The sequence below is a fragment of the Nerophis lumbriciformis genome, linkage group LG19, assembly GCF_033978685.3.
Source record: "Nerophis lumbriciformis linkage group LG19, RoL_Nlum_v2.1, whole genome shotgun sequence".
NCBI lineage: Eukaryota > Metazoa > Chordata > Actinopteri > Syngnathiformes > Syngnathidae > Nerophis > Nerophis lumbriciformis.
The window spans coordinates 34051794-34071853 of NC_084566.2; the positions used below are offsets into that span (position 1 = coordinate 34051794).

The 20060-nt window shown below is 38.3% G+C and overlaps 1 protein-coding gene across 2 annotated transcripts in view; it reads right to left on the bottom strand.

The window, feature by feature from the left end:
- The window catches only part of LOC133618476 (collagen alpha-1(XI) chain-like), a 189095-nt gene that overhangs the window by 33053 nt on the left and 135982 nt on the right, over positions 1-20060 (bottom strand). For both annotated transcript variants that reach the window (XM_061978862.1, XM_061978861.1), the window contains 10 exons: positions 17620-17673; positions 13987-14040; positions 12063-12107; positions 11792-11845; positions 8974-9018; positions 8823-8876; positions 8670-8723; positions 5277-5330; positions 5082-5189; positions 4756-4845 (listed from right to left, as the gene is read on the bottom strand). In XM_061978862.1, coding sequence (XP_061834846.1) covers positions 4756-4845; positions 5082-5189; positions 5277-5330; positions 8670-8723; positions 8823-8876; positions 8974-9018; positions 11792-11845; positions 12063-12107; positions 13987-14040; positions 17620-17673 — 612 coding nt within the window. The remainder of the gene's footprint in view (positions 1-4755; positions 4846-5081; positions 5190-5276; positions 5331-8669; positions 8724-8822; positions 8877-8973; positions 9019-11791; positions 11846-12062; positions 12108-13986; positions 14041-17619; positions 17674-20060) is intronic.

The window sequence follows — 20060 nt, forward strand, 5'->3', positions numbered from 1 at the left end:
TGTTGCAAAATAGTTGCATTTGTAAATTAAACGTGGGTGTCTAACGTTGGATCCATGTTGTCTGTTGGGAAATTACCACATTTCAAAAGTCAAATCAACGTCACAACCTGAAATTGAATAAACGTTGTCAAAAAGCATGTTTTTTCAACATTGTATTTCTGTTGTAAAATGACCAAAATTCAATGGTCAAAACAACGTCAGAATGCAACATTGATTAAACATCGTCAAAAAGCATGTCGTTCCAACGTTAGGTTTTTTATATATGGAAATTATCAAACAAAAACTTGTGAATAATTACTCTCTATCTTAGCAAGCTACCGTATTTTTCGGACTATAAGTTGCAGTTTTTTTCATAGTTTGGCCGGGGGTGCGACTTATACTCAGGAGCGACTTATGTGTGAAATTATTAACACATTACCGTACAATATCAAATAATATTATTTATCTCATTCACGTAAGAGACTAGACTTATAAGATTTCATGGGATTTAGCGATTAGGAGTGACAGATTGTTTGGTAAACGTATAGCATGTTCTATATGTTATAGTTATTTGAATGACTCTTACCATAATATGGTACGTTAACATACCAGGCACGTTCTCAGTTGGTTATTTATGCCTCATATAACGTACACTTATTCAGCCTGTTGTTCACTATTCTTTATTTATTTTAAATTGCTTTTCAAATGTCTATTATTGGTGTTGGGTTTTATCAAATACATTTCCACCAAAAATGCGACTTATACTCCAGTGCGACTTATATATGTTTTTTTCCTTCTTTATTATGTATTTTCGGCCGGTGCGACTTATACTCCGGAGCGACTTATACTCCGAAAAATACGGTAGAAGGATGGAAAATTCTGAATGTGAATCATACTTTAAGGTAATAATGTTTTATAATCATGCTGTATGAAAATGTCATCCTAAGGAACACTAAAGAAGCTTAAAAATCACTTAGGGATTCCCTAAGTCCCCTATGGGACGCAAATCCCATAGGGGTAATGAATGGATGATCAGCGCCTGAGAGCTGCGGCCAACCATCATGACCTCGCCCTCCCCTCTGTTGCTAGATATCGAGATGTACGTTGTAATATGCATATGTGCTTTGCTATGGAGGTTTTTTTCCCACTCCAGACTAGTCTAGATTTAATTTTTTTACTCATCCTTCCCCAGCGTTTTACCTTTTTCCCATCTTTTACGGGGCGCCTTGTGGTGACCCATCAGCGTTCCTGTTCTGTAACCCTGTACACTGTTTGTTTGTCTAATCTTGACCAGGTTTGTGCTGATAACAAAGTTTCGTTGTACCAATGACAATAAAGACCTAACATCTACCATCTATTAGGCATCTTCCGAATGGATCTGATTATCATTTAAAAAGGTTTCCCTTTAGGGGACCTATTTTTTTGTCCCCATACCGTCAGAGGTCCCCTAAAGGTGACTGTGTAAACAGAGCGATGTCCCCATTAAGTAATCATTGCCAGAAAATACACACACACACACATGCACAAACATTAAATTTCCCCCAAAAATGCGACTTATACTCCAGTGCGACTTATATATGTTTTTTTCCTTCTTTATTATGCATTTTCGGCCGGTGCGACTTATACTCCGGAGCGACTTATAGTCCGAAAAATACGGTAGAAGGATGGAAAATTCTGAATGTGAATCATACTTTAAGGTAATAATGTTTTATAATCATGCTGTATGAAAATGTCATCCTAAGGAACACTAAAGAAGCTTAAAAATCACTTAGGGATTCCCTAAGTCCCCTATGCGACGCAAATCCCATAGGGGTGATGAATGGATGGTCAGCGCCTGAGAGCTGCGGCCTACCATCATGACCTCGCCCTCCCCTCTGTTGCTAGATATCGAGATGTACGTTGTAATATGTATATGTGCTTTGCTATGGAGGTTTTTTTCCCACTCCAGACTAGTCTAGATTTAATTTTTTTACTCATCCTTCCCCAGCGTTTTACCTTTTTCCCATCTTTTACGGGTCGCCTTATACTCCGAAAAATACGGTATATATTTTTCTAGGTCTGACAATATTAGTACATTTCCATTCCAAGAATTAATCTTGTTTTTGATACAGACTCTTGTATTGGATCTAATCAGATTACCGAAAGACGTGTCCGGTGGGTGTGTACATTATTCATGCAACAGAACACATTCAATCTTCAAACAAATGCAAAAAACAGGAATGCGGAAAAATAATGAGAAGTTTTGCGAGCCTGCAGTATCAGTCAGAGCCCATCCGTCTCTACATCACTGTGATGTGTTTGAGTTCTCAGCTCTATGAGGAAATCAACTGTGCTGAATCACTGCACCGTTTCTCGGAGGGCCGCATATGGAAAAGGCAATTCACCAGATACAATAAAGCCTTTCATTACCGTAACTCATTTAAGGGACTTTCAACAGTGCCAGCAGGCTTCCCTGAGAATTAAAAAAATATTTATTGGATCATATATTGCTGCTGTGCCTCGACTTTAAACTGGGAGTTAATATGACAGAACACGTGTCCGACAAGGCAATGCTCATTATGTGAGAGTTTCTTCATTAACATAGTTTAAAAATGTGCATATCAGATTGGAGTGTGCGCAGGGTAGTTATCCTCCTGCACAAAAGCTATAAAACACCCAAGGTGGTCAGTTTAGTGCTTCACACTTTATTGGTCCGGCCCGAAATGAACTCCGGCCATAAGCTGGTCCTCAAGGAGGTTTTTTTTGTGTGTGTGTGTGTCACCTTCAGCTCTTTCTGATCACACACTCTCAAAGTCTGGGTTTGATTCAGCAGCTAACAACGCGTCAAGAAAACTGCAAAATTGAAATCTAAATAAGATTAAATATCTCAAATAAGGGTGATATTTGCTTATTTTCTGTCTGATAAGATAATTCTTCTCACTAAGCAGATTTTATGTTAGTGTTTTACTTGTTTTAAGGGTTTTGCTCCTAAATGATCTCAGTGAGATATTACAGCTTGTTGCTGAGATTGTATAAATTGAGTAAAACATGCTTGAAACTAGAACATCAATTGTTGCAAAGCCGTGTCATCAACACTCACAAGTATAAAACTACTTTTTTAAAGTAATAATTTCATATTTCAATCATGAAAAAAAAAATCATGACTTTGACTCATAATTAAAACAGATGACAGCCAAATGGACTTTGCTGTTTTATTTTCAATGAAACAAGAGAACATACGTACTCATGGCACAGTACAGTAAACTGAGTTAATATTTAAACATTTAACATGTGACATTTCTAACAATTTTGAAGAGAAATAGTTCATGCACATTCAGAGGAATTCTTCAAAATTACAATTAAAATTTTTTTGGCCGGGGGCCGGGGTGTATATATGCGCACTAATTGACTGAAAGAGCACGCACTTGACGCGATGATGTCATGTTATCGATGGAAAAATGCTTTTTTAGACCATATGATTTGCCTGAGCGGCTAGGACAGGGGTCGGCAACCCAAAATGTTGAAAGAGCCATATTGGACCAAAAATACAAAAACACATCTGTCTGGAGCCGCAAAATATTAAAAGCCATATTACATACAGATAGTGTGTCATGAGATATAAATTGAATTAAGATGACTTAAAGGAAACTAAATGAGCTCAATTATACCTACAAATGAGGCATAATGATGCAATATGTACATATAGCTAGCCTACATAGCATGTTAGCATCGATTAGCTTGCAGTCATGCAGTGACCAAATATGCCTGATTAGCACTCCACACAAGTCAATAGCATCAACAAAACTCACCTTTGTGGATTCATGCACAACGTTTAAAGCTTGGTGGACAAAATGAGACAGAAAAAGATGTGGCATAAAACACGTCCTAGAAAGTCGGAGAAGGTTATACATGTAAACAAACTATGGTGAGTTCAAGGACCGCCAAAATTAGTAGGACAAAACGGCGCTCGCCAAATACTCGAATCAGTGAAGCATGTTTAATATAAACAGTGTGCTTTATAACATTTAGGGAGGTTTGTGTCATGTTTGTCCTCCTACAGAAACCATATTAAAACAAAAAATATATATTTTTCCCCTCATCTTTTTCCATTTTTCATACATTTTTGAAAAAGCTCCAGAGAGCCACTAGGGCGGCGCTGAAGACTAGAGCCGACCCCTGGGCTAGGAGACCCCGAGAGTAACAAGCGGTTGCCTTGTTGCCTTTCCATTGAGAACAATAAACTAGTTTTTAGTATAAGTTTGCTGGTTTCAAGAAATGTAATGCCGAGCGCATATCATTATGTCAAGATAATGGCACTAGCATTTACTTCATTTAAGAATATTTTTCAACATATTGAGCAAAAAAAAAATGTTTCTACCAAGAAAAGTGCACTTGTTATTAGTGAGAATTTACTTATTTTAAGGTATTTTGCGTTCATCGAAGTTAGCTAACATTACTTGTTTTGGAAAGTCTTGACAAGCCAAATTTTCTTGTTCTATTGGCAGATAATTTTGCTTAGTTCAAATAAAATACCCCTACATTTTTTTTTGGTTTTTTTTGTGTTTTTGAACAGACTTTTTGCAGTGTAATTGCAAAATAAGATATTTGCCTTTGTCACTCTGCATTCTCCTAAGACACCTGTGACTTTAGATAAGTGCATCAATAATAATTATTTTCTGTTTACACTATAAGGAGGCTGATATCTGCCCTCTTTCATTGTTTTAACGGCACTTAGGCAGAGATTCAAGGTTCAGAGAGAGAGAGATGGGTGTGTTAAACAATGTGCTGCATGTTTACCATTGCGCCTGGAAGACCTCTTGTCCCCTGGAAGCCCCTCAGACCTGCAGGACCTGGCTTGCCTCCGGTACCATGAGGACCTGGATCTCCCTGCAATGCAAGAGTAGAAGAAACAACATCTATTAAGTGACTTCAGATGTATAAATGCGTAGTCGTTGCACCATGCTTTAGGGCAGCAAACCTTGGAAACACTAAGCTCTAACTAACTACTGATGGTAAACAAATACTGATTTCTGAAATATGCTGTAACTAAGAAATTATACAAAATACTGTTGTCGTCTTTTAACTTTCATGGCATGAATAGCCTCTAAGAACTGCTTGTTTACCTTTCCGCCCTCTTTTCCAGCAGCTCCTGGCAAACCTTGCTCTCCAGGTGGGCCTGGGGAACCGGGGTGTCCTCGCTCACCACTGGGTCCGGTCTCTCCAGTTGGACCCTGCAAGCAACAACAAGTGAACCTGTTGTCCCCCGTTGTCATTTCCTGTGCATGCACCGTTAATCGAGATTCCTCGCGGAAACCTACCTGAGGTCCAACCACGCCTCCAGGTCCGGGTGGTCCAGTTTTTCCTTGGAAGCCCTGAAAGGCAAAACGACACATTGCCTTCAAATGTGTCATGTTTACAACAAAAAAGCAGATATCTTCACATGCTATCTCATACATCTGTCCCCTATTTCAGTGTTTTTCAACCTTTTTTGAGCCAAGGCACCTTTGTTGCGTTGAAAATATCCGGAGGCACACCACCAGCAGAAATCATTAAAAAACGAAACTCATTTGACAGTAAAAAGTTGTTTTCGCAATTGTTGGATATGACTTTAAACCATAACCAAGCATGCATCAATATAGCTCTTGTCTCAAAGTAGGTGTACTATCACGACCTGTCACATTACACCGTGACTTATTTAGACTTTTTTGCTGTTTTCCTGTGTGAAGTGCTTTAGTTCTAGTCTTGTACTCTTATTTTGGTGGCTTTTTGTCTTTTTTTGGTATTTTCCTGTAGCAGTTTTCATGTCTTCCTTTGAGCGATATTTCCCGCATCTACTTTGTTTTAGCAGTCAAGAATATTTCAGTTGTTTATATCCTTCTTTGTGGGGACATTGTTGATTGTCATCTCATGTTCGGATGTACTTTGTGGACGCCGTCTTTGCTCCACAGTAAGTCTTTGCTCCACAGTAAGTCTTTGCTGTCGTCCAGCATTCTGTTTTTGTTTACTTTGTAGCCAGTTCAGTTTTAGTTTCGTTCTGCATAGCCTTCCCTAAGCTTCAATGCCTTTTCTTAGGGGCACTCACTTTTTGTTTATGCTTGGTTTAAGCATTGATACCTTTTTACCTTCACACTGCCTCCCGCTGTTTCCGACATCTAAAAAGCAATTAGCTACCGGCTGCCACCTACTGATATGGAAGGGTATTACACGGTTACTCTGCCGAGCTCTAGACAGCACCGACACTCAACAACAACACATAATTTGCAGATTATAATTACTGGTTTGCAAAAAATATTTTTAACCCAAATAGGCGAAATTAGATAATTGTCTACGGCACACCAGACTAAATCTCACGGCACAGTGATTGAAAAACACTGCCCTATTAAACATAAATAATCTGATGTGCACTGCAAAAACTGAAATCTAAGTCAGATTAAATATCTCAAATAAGGGTGATATTTGCTTATTTTCTGTCTGATAAGATAATTCTTCTCACTAAGCAGATTGTATGTTAGAGTGTTTTACTTGTTTTAAGGGTTTTGGTCCTCAATGATCTCAGTAAGATATTACAGCTTGTTGCTGAGATTTGATGACCTATATTGAGTAAAACATGCTTGAAACTAGAATATCAACTGTTGCAAAGCTGTGTCATCAACACTCACAAGTATAAAAAAACTTCTTTAAAGTAATAATTTCTTATTTCAAGCATGAAAAAAAAAAATCATGATTTTGACACAATTGTGTCTCATAATTAAAACAACTGTTTTATTTTCAATAAAACAATAGAAAAAAAAATTACTCATATAGTAATACAGTTGGCACAGTACAGTAAACTGACAGTTAATATTTAAACATTTAACATTTTATATTTCAAACAATTTTGAACAGAAATAGTTCATGCACATTCAGATAAATTCCTCAAAATTACAATTAAAACATTTTTGTCCGGGGGCCGGGCTGTATATATGCGCACTAATTGACTGAAAGAGCAAGATGCTTTATTGTTGTCCATTCTTTAACATGTACAAGACACATAAGAACTGAAATTTCATTTTCATTTTCGGCACAGTCCCACTAAGAGCAGACATACGTTAAAAGGGGACAAGACGAGACCGCCGACGGCTCAGCCACTTACGGCGCGCCTTAAAAAAGGTGGGAAAAAGGTGACATTGGGAAAGGGGGAAGAGTAAAAAAAACACCAGTCTAAGGCTGGACCCTCAGGAGTGGTCCAGACTGAGTCCGAGGAAAAAACCTCACGTAGCATGGCACACATAAACATGATACATGTAATCACAACAACTCGCAACAGAGGGGTGGGGGGATTTTTGGGCCCTGGATGCCGGCTGCCGCTATAAAGCGCTACTCAGCCATCCACAACCCCGGAAGAATTAAGCAGTGGTGAAGGCGTTGATTGGGGGATGGGCGGGTGCGTGCATGTATGCCCAATTAACTTGGGTCTGCGGGCTATAGAGCGTTTTCTATTCGGGCTCCAGTACTATGGAATGCCCTCCCGGTAACAATTAGAGATGCTACCTCAGTAGAAGCATCTTAAAACTAATTTGTATACTCTAGCCTTTAAATAGACCCCCCTTTTAGACCAGTTGATCTGCCGTTTCTTTTCTTTTCTCCTCTGCTCCCCTCTCCCTTGTGGAGGGGGGCTGGGGGGGGGGACACAGGTCCGGTGGCCATGGATGAAGTGCTGGCTGTCCAGAGTCGGGACCCGGGGTGGACCGCTCGCCTGTGCATCGGTTGGGAACATCTCTGCGCTGCTGACTCGTCTCCACTCGGGATGGTTTCCTGCTGGCCCCACTATGGACTGGACTCTTACTATTATGTTGGATCCACTATGGACTGGACTCTCACAATATTATGTCAGACCCACTCGACATCCATTGCATTCAGTCTCCCCTAGAGGGGGGGGGGGGGGGGGGGTTACCCACATATGTGGTCCTCTCCAAGGTTTCTCATAGTCATTCACATCGACGTCCCACTGGGGTGAGTTTTTCCTTGCCCTTATGTGGGCTTTGTACCGAGGATGTCATTGTGGCTTGTGCAGCCCTTTGAGACACTTGTGATTTAGGGCTATATAAATAAACATTGATTGATTGATTGATTGAGATGTTGATGTCATGTTATCGATGGAAAATTTTTTAGACCATATGATTTGCCTGAGCGGCTACGAGACCCCGAGAGTAACAAGCGGTTGTTTTGTTGCCTTTCCATTAACAACAATAAATGAGTTTTTAGTATAAGTTTGCTGGTTTCAAGAAATGTCATGCCGAGCACATATCATTATGTCAAGATAATCGCACTAGCATTTACTTAGTTTAAGAATATTTTTCAACATATTGAGCAAAAAAGGTCTCTTTGTTTTCTACTAAGAAAAGTGCACTTGTTATTAGTGAGAATATACTTATTTGAAGGTATTTTTGGGTTCATTGAGGTTAGCTAATTTGACTTGTTTTGGAAAGTCTTGACAAGCCAAATTTTCTTGTTCCATTGGCAGATAATTTTGCTTAGTTCAAATAAAATACCCCTCATTTTTGTATTTTTTTCTCTTGTTTTTGAACACTGACTTTTTGCAGTGTGGTGTTTAGATCGTTTGCTTAAACATGGAAACTTCCATGCTATTTCTGTGTGTGTGTGAGAGCATGCTCATGATGTTTAAGACCAAAAAACAGGTTATGCGTTTGGGTCAAAAAAGTGCCACTGACCGTCTCTCCTCTTTGTCCGGGATGACCCGGCAGTCCATCTTTACCTGGTGGTCCCTGCGGGTGTCAAGTGATAGAAGAACAGCCAATCAAAACAAGACTTTTTAAATCATGACAAATACTGAAGTTAACCATAAGGGTGCTTTATTGACTTACATTAGGTCCCTTTGGTCCAGGGAACCCGACAGGTCCTTGTGGTCCTTGAGGACCCTTTAGTAAGGTAAAAAAAACAACAACAGTTTTAATAGCAAACAAAAGCTATTGTCTTCTGTAGTCCAAGATGATCAACACAAAGTGTAACACTAACCCGCTCTCCGGGTGGTCCGGCGGGTCCATCATTGCCTGAGGTGCCCTGATGGGAGAAAAACCCAGTCAACTTTCCACTTGAGTTATTTGTATTGTAACGTAACATGACGCTTATAGTGCCTTATTGCATATAAAGTAACATTTACTGTATGTTTACTTTACTGTACATGGACATCGATTCAAAAAATTCATCACAAGAAATCTGCGTTCAAAGAACTCCGGCTTATTAGTGATTCCCAGAGCCCAAAATAAAGTCTGCGGGCTATAGAGCGTTTTCTATTCGGGCTCCAGTACTCTGCATTTAAGTCCCATCTTAAAACTCATTTGTATACTCTAGCCTTTAAATAGACCCCCCTTTTAGACCAGTTGATCTGCCGTTTCTTTTCTTTTCTGCGAGGTAGAGGGGGGGGTATAGGTTTGGTAGCCACGGATGAAGTGCTGGCTGTCCAGAGTCGGGACCCGGGGTGGACCGCTCGCCTGTGCATCGGTTGAGGACATCTCTGCGTTGTTGACCTGTCTCCGCTCGGGATGGTCTCCTGCTGGCCCCACTATGGACTGGACTCTCACTATTATGTTAGATCCACTATGGACTGGACTCTCACTATTATGTTAGATCCACTATGGACTGGACTCTCACAATATTATGTTAGATCCACCATGGACTGGACTTTCACAATATTATGCTAGATCCACTATGGACTGGACTCTCACACTATTATGTTAGATCCACTATGGACTGGACTCTCACTATTATGTTAGATCTACTATGGACTGGACTCTCACTATTGTGTTAGATCCATTATGGACTGGACTCTCATTTTTATGTTGGATCCACTATGAACTGGACTCTCACACTATTATGTTAGATCCACTATGGACTGGACTCTCACACTATTATGTTAGATCCACTATGGACTGGACTCTCACACTATTATGTTAGATCCGCTATGGACTGGACTCTCACTATTATGTTAGATCCACTATGGACTGGACTCTCACTATTATGTTAGATCCACTATGGACTGGACTCTCACACTATTATGTTAGATCCACTATGGACTGGACTCTCACTATTATGTTAGATCTACTATGGACTGGACTCTCACTATTATGTTAGATCCACTATGGACTGGACTCTCACTATTATGTTAGATCCACTATGGACTGGACTCTCACTATTATGTTAGATCCACTATGGACTGGACTTTCACAATATTATGTTAGATCCACTATGGACTGGACTTTCACAATATTATGTTAAATCCACTATGGACTGGACTCTCATTATTATCTTAGATCCACTATGGACTGGACTCTCACACTATTATGTTAGATCCACTATGGACTGGACTCTCACACTATTATGTTAGATCCACTATGGACTGGACTCTCACTATTATGTTAGATCCACTATGGACTGGACTCTGACACTATTATGTTAGATCCACTATGGACTGGACTCTCACACTATTATGTTAGATCCACTATGGACTAGACTCTCACAATATTATGTTAGATCCACTATGGACTGGACTTTCACAATATTATGTTAAATCCACTATGGACTGGACTCTCATTATTATCTTAGATCCACTATGGACTGGACTCTCACACTATTATGTTAGATCCACTATGGACTGGACTCTCACACTATTATGTTAGATCCACTATGGACTGGACTCTCACTATTATGTTAGATCCACTATGGACTGGACTGTCACACTATAATGTTAGATCCACTATGGACTGGACTCTCACACTATTATGTTAGATCCACTATGGACTGGACTCTCACTATTATGTTAGATCCACTACGGACTGGACTCTCACTATTATGTTAGATCCACTATGGACTGGACTCTGACACTATTATGTTAGATCCACTATGGACTGGACTCTCACACTATTATGTTAGATCCACTATGGACTAGACTCTCACAATATTATGTTAGATCCACTATGGACTGGACTTTCACAATATTATGTTAAATCCACTATGGACTGGACTCTCATTATTATCTTAGATCCACTATGGACTGGACTCTCACACTATTATGTTAGATCCACTATGGACTGGACTCTCACACTATTATGTTAGATCCACTATGGACTGGACTCTCACTATTATGTTAGATCCACTATGGACTGGACTGTCACACTATAATGTTAGATCCACTATGGACTGGACTCTCACACTATTATGTTAGATCCACTATGGACTGGACTCTCACTATTATGTTAGATCCACTACGGACTGGACTCTCACTATTATGTTAGATCCACTATGGACTGGACTCTTACTATTATGTCAGATCCACTATGGACTGGACTCTCATTATTATTTTAGATCCACTATGGACTGGACTCTCACACTATTATGTTAGATCCACTATGGACTGGACTCTCACACTATTATGTTAGATCCACTATGGACTGGACTCTCACACCATTATGTTAGATCCACTATGGACTGGACTCTCACTATTATGTTAGATCCACTATGGACTGGACTCTCACTATTATGTCAGATCCACTATGGACTGGACTCTCACACTATTATGTTAGATCCACTATGGACTGGACTCTCACTATTATGTTAGATCCACTATGGACTGGACTTTCACAATATTATGCTAGATCCACTTGACATCCATTGCACCGGTCGCTCCAAGGTTTCTCATTGTCATCCCACTGGGTTGAGTTTTTCCTTGCCCTGATGTGGGATCTGAACCGAGGATGTCGTTGTGGCTTGTGCAGCCCTTTGAGACACTTGTGATTTAGGGCTATATAAATAAACATTGATTGATCGATTAGTTCACCTTTGCTCCTGGTTTTCCAGTTGGTCCTCTGGCACCACGTCCTCCACGTGGACCCTACACACAATTTGCACATAATCAGCTTATTGTCGAGACATTGGTCAAATTTTAACATAGAGAAACGAAAAGCAAGTGTAATGTTTAAGACTCGGCTGCAACATTTGTCCCTTCCCAAAAATACAAGAAACAAAATCTCACACGCTGAGAATTTAGGATTATTTGAGCGCCATAAATGATTCATGCGTAGAGCTTCAGACGAGCGGAACTGCCTTACCGTCGGGCCGCGTTGCCCTCGAGGTCCAGATTTGCCAGCGATTCCCTGAGAGAGAAAGAAAGGGAAAAGAACGACAGAAAAAGGGATTGATTTAGGGGTTTTAAGTGTAAGAAGGATTTACAGAAAATACATGGTTGTACTTAGTGATGGGTCAAAGGATACAAAATAATTGATGCATTATGAAACACAAAGAGTGACACAGTGTCCCTTCGATACATCGACGTGTGTGTCACTTTAAGAAAAAAACATGTGACTAGAAATGTCCGATAACATCGGACTGCCGATATTATCGGTCGATAAATGTGATATCGGAAATTATCGGTATCGGTTTCAAAAAGTAAAATGTATGACTCTTTAATACGCCGCTGTGTACACGGACGTAGGGAGAAGTACAGAGCGCCAATAAACCTTAAAGGCACTGCCTTTGCGTGCCGGCCCAATCACATAATATCTACGTTTTTTCACACACACAAGTGAATGCAAGTCAAAATTGGTCAACAGCCATACAGGTCACACTGAGGGTGGCCGTATAAACAACTTTAACACTGTTACAAATATGCGCCACACTGTGAACCCACACCAAACAAGAATGACAAACACATTTCGGGAGAACATCCGCATCGTAACACAACATAAACACAACAGAACAAATACCCAGAATCCCTTGCAGCACTAACTCTTCCGGGACGCTACAATATACACCCCCTGCTACCTACAACCGCCCACCTCAACCCCGCCAACCCCAACCACGCCCACCTCAACCTCCTCATGCTGTGGAGGGGGGCGTGTGTATGGTCCGGCTTCGAAGCCCAGCTTACAGGTGAGTAGATTGCCCAGCTGGGAAAGGTGGGCAGGTTATCTAATCCCCTGTCTCCTTTGCGTCCGAGGCCATGAGGGGGGGGGGGAGGAGCAGACACACACAGGTGGCCGCGAGCGAGACGGACTAAGAACATTGCACAACGTAAAAATAAAAATAAAAATAAAAAACTTGTTGAACCCTGGACTTGGGCTCACGAGGATTCTGTCAGTCCCAGGGGAACCCGCACATAGAGTCTTCCACAATATTTAAATGTAACAAAAAAACAACTAAAAAAACTAAATTAGACAAAAATACAGAGTTAATCATTTAATTTAATTGATAATTAATCGAAATGCTAATAATTAAACTGAAAATGTAATCATTTGACAGCCATTATTCTAACAGAGCTACAGAATAGTTCTTCAGTAACTAAATTAATAATACACCTGCGCTACATTACGATGTATTTTTCCCAGATGAAAACAATAACAATATTGTATGTTTTAAACAAGATTCGGAATGTAGAAGAAAGGTGAGGTGCTTTAAAAACCTCTTAAGGCCCAAGCTGTTTGTTTACATGCTTTTTTTGTTTCTCTTTGCTATTTGGGCTTATTGGACTCTAATTAGTATAAAAACTAAGAATCATCTTTTGATATGATGTACTTAGTCCATAAGTACACAAATGTGTACTTCATGTTTAATTCTTATTTTTACACTTTTTTTTTTTCCAAATTCCATTGTATGTTATACTCTTCTGACACCACCAGATGGCAGTACAAGTGTCCACATAAGTGGCCATGAGACCCCAATTCAGTAGTGTACACAATTTTGGAAATAAGAGCTAAAGGGTGCTGTCCACGCATGTGGCCACTAAGCCCTTATTAACATCAAAGTTTCACGCAGATCTGACCCACACTGTGCATTGGAAAGCCATTTAAATTGAACAAGCACAATCCCATTAAACATAATCAAGCACGTCTCAAATGGCATCGTATCAGATTTTTATTTAATTTTTTGTTGTTGTTGGCTTTCTGTTCTATATTTTGCTCCAGGGAAAAGTTCAGTGTCTTGCTACAAAAGGAGTCCGTTATACACAAAATACTTTAATTAATGTTTGCCGCTCACCCTGGTGCCTTTCTCGCCGTTGGAGCCTGGGAAACCTGGGAAGCCATTGGAGCCCTGCAAGGCAAACACAGAGAACACATAAGAGGAGAGGGGTAGAAACGATAAAAGAACAAGAGGGGAGAAATAATAATAAAAAAAAGGGTATACAAACATTTGTGTCATGGAGTACCCTCCAGGGATTTATTTGTTGTTTCACTTATGTGGTAAGTTAATATAGCAACTGTCTGCACAACACGGTTAGCCTGTCATCCATGTGACTTAGGTTTTTCATTTTTTGGTCCCTTCATTGATCGATGAGTGCATCCTTTTTATGCACTAAAAGAGGAAAGTTTCATTCTCACTTACAAATATGTACAAGCTGCTGTTTTGTGAGCTCTACACTGCAAAAACTGAAATTCAAGTAAGATTAAATATCTCAAATAAGGGTGATATTTGCTTATTTTCGGTCTGATAAGATAATTCTTCTCACTAAGCAGATTTTATGTTACAGTGTTTTACTTGTTTTAAGGGTTTTAGTCCTAAATGGTCTCAGTAAGATATTACAGCTTGTTGCTGAGATTTGATGACCTATATTGAGTAAAACATGCTTGAAACTAGAATATCAACTGATGCAAAACTGTGTCATCAACACTCACAAGTATAAAACTGCTTTTTTAAGGTAATAATTTCTTACTTCAAGCATGAAAAAAATTTATAATTATGCCGAGCGCATATCAATATGTCAAGATAATGGCACTAGCATTTGCTTAATTTAAGAATATTTTTCAACATATTGAGCAAAAAGGTATATTTTTTTTATACTAAGAAAAGTGCACTTGTTATTAGTGAGAATATACTTATTTTAAGGTATTTTTGGGTGCATTGAGGTTAGCTAATTTTACTTGTTTCAGAAAGTCTTGACAAGCCGAATTTTCTTGTTCTATTGGCAGATAATTTTGCTTAGTTCAAATAAAATACCCCTAATTTTTGTATTTTTTTTCTTCTTGTTTTTGAACACTGACTTTTTGCAGTGCATGATAACTGTTATTTTTTAGACTTTTGAATATTATTTGCAAGTATGCATTTATTTAAGTCAGGAATAAGTCTTTCCCATTATGTGCTAGTCTTGTCTTTAGTTGAGTTCTACAAAGTGTTTATCCTGTAAGTATTGCACTCATTATGCATTGAGGTTAGCTCATTTTACTTGTTTTGGAAAGTCTTGACAAGCCGAATTTTCTTGTTCTATTGGCAGATAATTTTGCTTAGTTCAAATAAAATACCCCTATTTTTTTTTTTTTTTTTTTTCTTGTTTTTGAACACTGACTTTTTGCAGTGTATGAGGAATTATGGATCTGTAGGACTTTAACTACACTGCAAAAACTGAAATCTAAGTAAGATTAAATATCTCAAATAAGGGTGATATTTGCTTATTTTCGGTCTGATAAGATAATTCTTCTCACTAAGCAGATTTTATGTTAGAGTGTTTTACTTGTTTTAAGGGTTTTGGTCCTAAATGATCTCCGTAAGATATTACAGCTTGTTGCTGAGATTTGATGACCTACATTGAGTAAAACATGCTTGAAACTAGAATATCAACTGATGCAAAACTGTGTCATCAACACTCACAAGTATAAAACTGCTTTTTTAAGGTAGTAATTTCTTACTTCAAGCATGAAAAAAATATATAATTATGCCGAGCGCATATCAATATGTCAAGATAATGGCACGAGTATTTACTTAATTTAAGAATATTTTCAACATATTGAGCAAAAAGGTCTCTTTTTTTCTACCAAGAAAAGTGCACTTGTAATTAGTGAGAATATACTTATTCTAAGGTATTTTTGGGTTCATTGAGGTTAGCTAATTTTACTTGTTTTGAAAAGTCTTGACAAGCCGAATTTCCTTGTTCTATTGGCAGATAATTTTGCTTAGTTCAAATAAAATACCCCTCATTTTTGTATTTTTTTTTTCTTGTTTTTGAACACTGACTTTTTGCAGTGCATGATATTTGTTATTTATTAGACTTTTAAATATTATTTGCAAGTATGCATTTATTTAAGTTTGTCCTCGGTGTGTTGCGGTAGTCAGGAATAAGTATTTCCCATTATGTGCTAGTCTTGTCTTTAGTTGAGTTCTACAAAGTGTTTATCCTGTAAGTATTGTATTCAGTATACATTGAGGTTAGCTCATTTTACTTGTTTTGGAAAGTCTTAACAAGCCGAATTTTCTTGTTCTATTGGCAGATAATTTTGCTTAGTTCAAATAAAAATACCCCTAATTTTTGTATATTTTTTTCTTGTTTTTGAACACTGACTTTTTGTAGTGTATGAGGAATTATGGATCTGTAGGACTTTAACAACACTGCAAAAACTGAAATCCAAGTAAGATTAAATATCTCAAATAAGGGTGATATTTGCTTATTTTCGGTCTGATAATATAATTTTTCTCACTAAGCAGATTTTATGTTGGAGTGTTTTACTTGTTTTAAGGGTTTTGGTCCTAAATGATCTCAGTAAGATATTACAGCTTGTTGCTGAGATTTGATGACCTATATTGAGTAAAACATGCTTGAAACTAGAATATCAACTGTTGCAAAGCTGTGTCATCAACACTCACAAGTATAAAACTGATTTTTTAAAGTAATAATAAAAAAATAAATCATGATGCCGAGCGCATATCATTATGTCATGATAATGGCACTAGCATTTGCTTAATTTAAGAATATTTTTCAACATATTGAGCAAAAAGGTCAAATTTTTTTCTACTAAGAAAAGTGCACTTGTTATTAGTGAGAATATACTTATTTTAAGGTATTTTTGGGTGCATTGAGGTTAGCTAATTTTACTTGTTTTGGAAAGTCTTGACAAGCCGAATTTTCTTGTTCTATTGGCAGATAATTTTGCTTAGTTCAAATAAAATACCGCTAATTTTTGTATTTTTATTTTCTTGTTTTTGAACACTGATTTTTTGCAGTGCATGATAACTGTTATTTTTAAGACTTTTGAATACTATTTGCAAGTATGCATTTATTTAAGTCAGGAATAAGTCTTTCCCATTATGTGCTAGTCTTGTCTTTAGTTGAGTTCTACAAAGTGTTTATCCTGTAAGTATTGTACTCATTATACATTGAGGTTAGCTCATTTGACTTGTTTTGGAAAGTCTTGACAAGTCGAATTTTCTTGTTCTATTGGCAGATAATTTTGCTTAGTTCAAGTAAAATACCCCTCATTTTTGTATATTTTTTTCTGGTTTTTGAACACTGACTTTTTGCAGTGTATGAGGAATTATGGATCTATAGGCCTTTAACTAGTAACCCTATGACTTTAATATTTACGTCAAACAATGCATTTAATACAAACTAAATGCATATCATTAGTGTTTTGCTTGCTATGTCACATTTTAATGTTTTTGGTTGCTTATGTTCAACAGTAGTTTATGTCATCGTAAAACAATAACAAAAACAAAACAATGTTTCTTGGGTTGAATGATGTCTTCTGACCCAATCAAGAGAACATGTGTATGATCGATAATATGTTAATTTGCTGTCATCATCATTAATTCTCTTGACTATGGTCTGGATATCTACTGCACCTCAAGATGACTCAGACCTTTTCGGCTTCCAGTGTAATTAATTACATTATATTTTGCACTTACTTTGGGACCTAGCCTTCCGGGGTATCCGGGCAATCCAGGCACTCCAAGTTTTCCCTATATCAACAATGAAACATAACATGATTAAAAAGACAGTCAGAGGGTGCAGACTTAGAAAAAAATGCTTTGTTGCTGTCAAAGAATACTGTACGTGCCACTGATTTTCAAGCGTAAAGGTTTTGTGTGTCTATAAATGTCAAGTCATTTATCGGCGGTGTGCAGTGAATGTCAGCGAGCAATGTTTTATTTAAGTGTTATTTATACAGACATACACCAACATTGATGAGTGTCAGAATAATTGTATCTAAGTTATCACAAAACGTTGTGTTGAAATGAGTTCCAGGCGAGAAGACAAAAGCCTACCAAGAAGAAGGCTTGTAAAGCTCCACTGAGTAGGATGGGACGCAACATGAAGGTGTTCTGTTTCTTTCATGTATTGTAATCCACAGAAAGATATTGTCTTGACCCAAGAACTACAAAAGCGGAGAGCGTGACTCCCCTCAAGGCGATCTTTTCTGTGAACTGTTTTACGACCTTTTCTTTTGAACCAAAGGCGATGGCTGTTTATGACCCCCGTCCCTTAGAAACAGCTGTCGCCATGTAATCAGGGAAAGTCCAAATAAAAGAGAAGGCGTACGATCTTTCGCCAGAACGTGATGGAGACTGTACAAGAGTACAGCCCAAATTGAGCCAAATGTACTTCTGTCTCTGTTTAATTCCTTGCTTCTTGTCTTATTTAATAGATGCCATCAGTGTTTGAACTTGTCAATGAGTGTGCTATAGGAAGACAAAACTCACAAAAGGCATGAAAGTAAAAATTTTCGTCCTCATGCTGTAATTATGAACGTGAACAATCTTGTTAGATAATTGACTGCAATGCCATTAAGAGACCAGCGCCACGAGCTAATCATCTGTGGAGGAAGTCCTCGAAAGGTCAGTGGCGTAATTTGAGACTTTATAGTGATAAAGTTTGACAAAACTATTCTACTTGACCTTAAGAAGGTCAGATTATAAGAAACTGCTTAACTCTCAGCTATGTTTTTACTTTTATGAATTCAAGGATTCTTTCACACATCTCTTATGGCTTAACTACGTGGTCCCAGGCACACCAGTCATCAATCAAGACCATTGAGTGCCTTGAAAGTCCTAGAGAAGAAGAGTGTACGATATCATCATTGCCAAATTTTAACCAAATACAATATTTTTTAAGTTTTGCCAATTTTATTTTGTTACACACAGTCAAACTGGTTTTTAAATGCTTGGATAACGCTGCTCCCCAATTACTCTGCAAGGCAATTACAAGACTGCAAAGTGGTACCAGATCTACCACCCGAGCAACGTCAAAAGGCAACTGTTGCGTTCCATTCCGTAGAACATCTTTTGCCCGGACTGCCTTTTCAATAAAAGGACCACAACTATGGAACTCTCTACCTGACACTTTGAAAAGTATACCTGCACTTGTCACTTTCAAAAAACAAACAAAATTGTGACTAGTTGAGCAACAATCGTGTTCCCATATTTAGTTTTTACTCATTTTTAGGGACCGCAATGTCCCTTTGGGACAGAGGACCCTACTGTAATTGTAAGGTTTTATTATTATTATTCTGCAGCTTCTTTGAGCTGTAATTTGACCCCCTTAACGTGCTTCAAAACTCACCATATTTGACATACACATCAGGACTGGCAAAAATTGCCATCTAATAAAAACACCAAACCCCAAAACTCAAAATTGCACTCTAGCGCCCCCTAGGAAAAAACACAGACAAAACTGCTTGTAACTTCCGGTTAGAGACATGAAACAAAAACATCTATGTAGGTCTGACTTAGACCTAGATTTCATACATTGACATCCTTCAGCAAAAATCAACAGGAAGTTGGAAATTCCCCCTTCAAATCAAAAGTTTACTAAAAACAGTCACTTTTGCCTCTTTGAGCTGTAATTTGACCCTCTTAACATGTTTCAAAACTTACCAAACTGGACACAAACATCAGGACTGGCAAAAGTTGAGATCTAATAAAAAAAACCCAACCCCAAAACTCAAAATTGCGCTCTAGCGCCCCCTAGGAAGAAAACACAGACACAACTGCTCCTAGGAAGAAAACTCTGACAAAACGGCCTGTAACTTCCAGTAGGAATGTCTTAGAGACGTGAAAAAAAAAACCTATGTAGGTCTCACTTAGACCTACATTTCATATATTGACAACCCCCAGCAAAAATCAAAATGAAGTTTGCAATTCCCCCTTCAAAACAAAAGTTTTGTAAAAAACGATCACCTTTTTTCACACATTATCTCCTCTGAGCGCGTTTGTCGTGTCAGCTTCAAACTAGCACAGGAGAGGGATTGAACCCTTCTGATTAAACGTTGACCAAAGAGTTTTAATTACTGCTACGGTTTGGATTTTATGTGCCGTCAAAGTCGGTCCCGTCCATCGCTGCTTGCAGC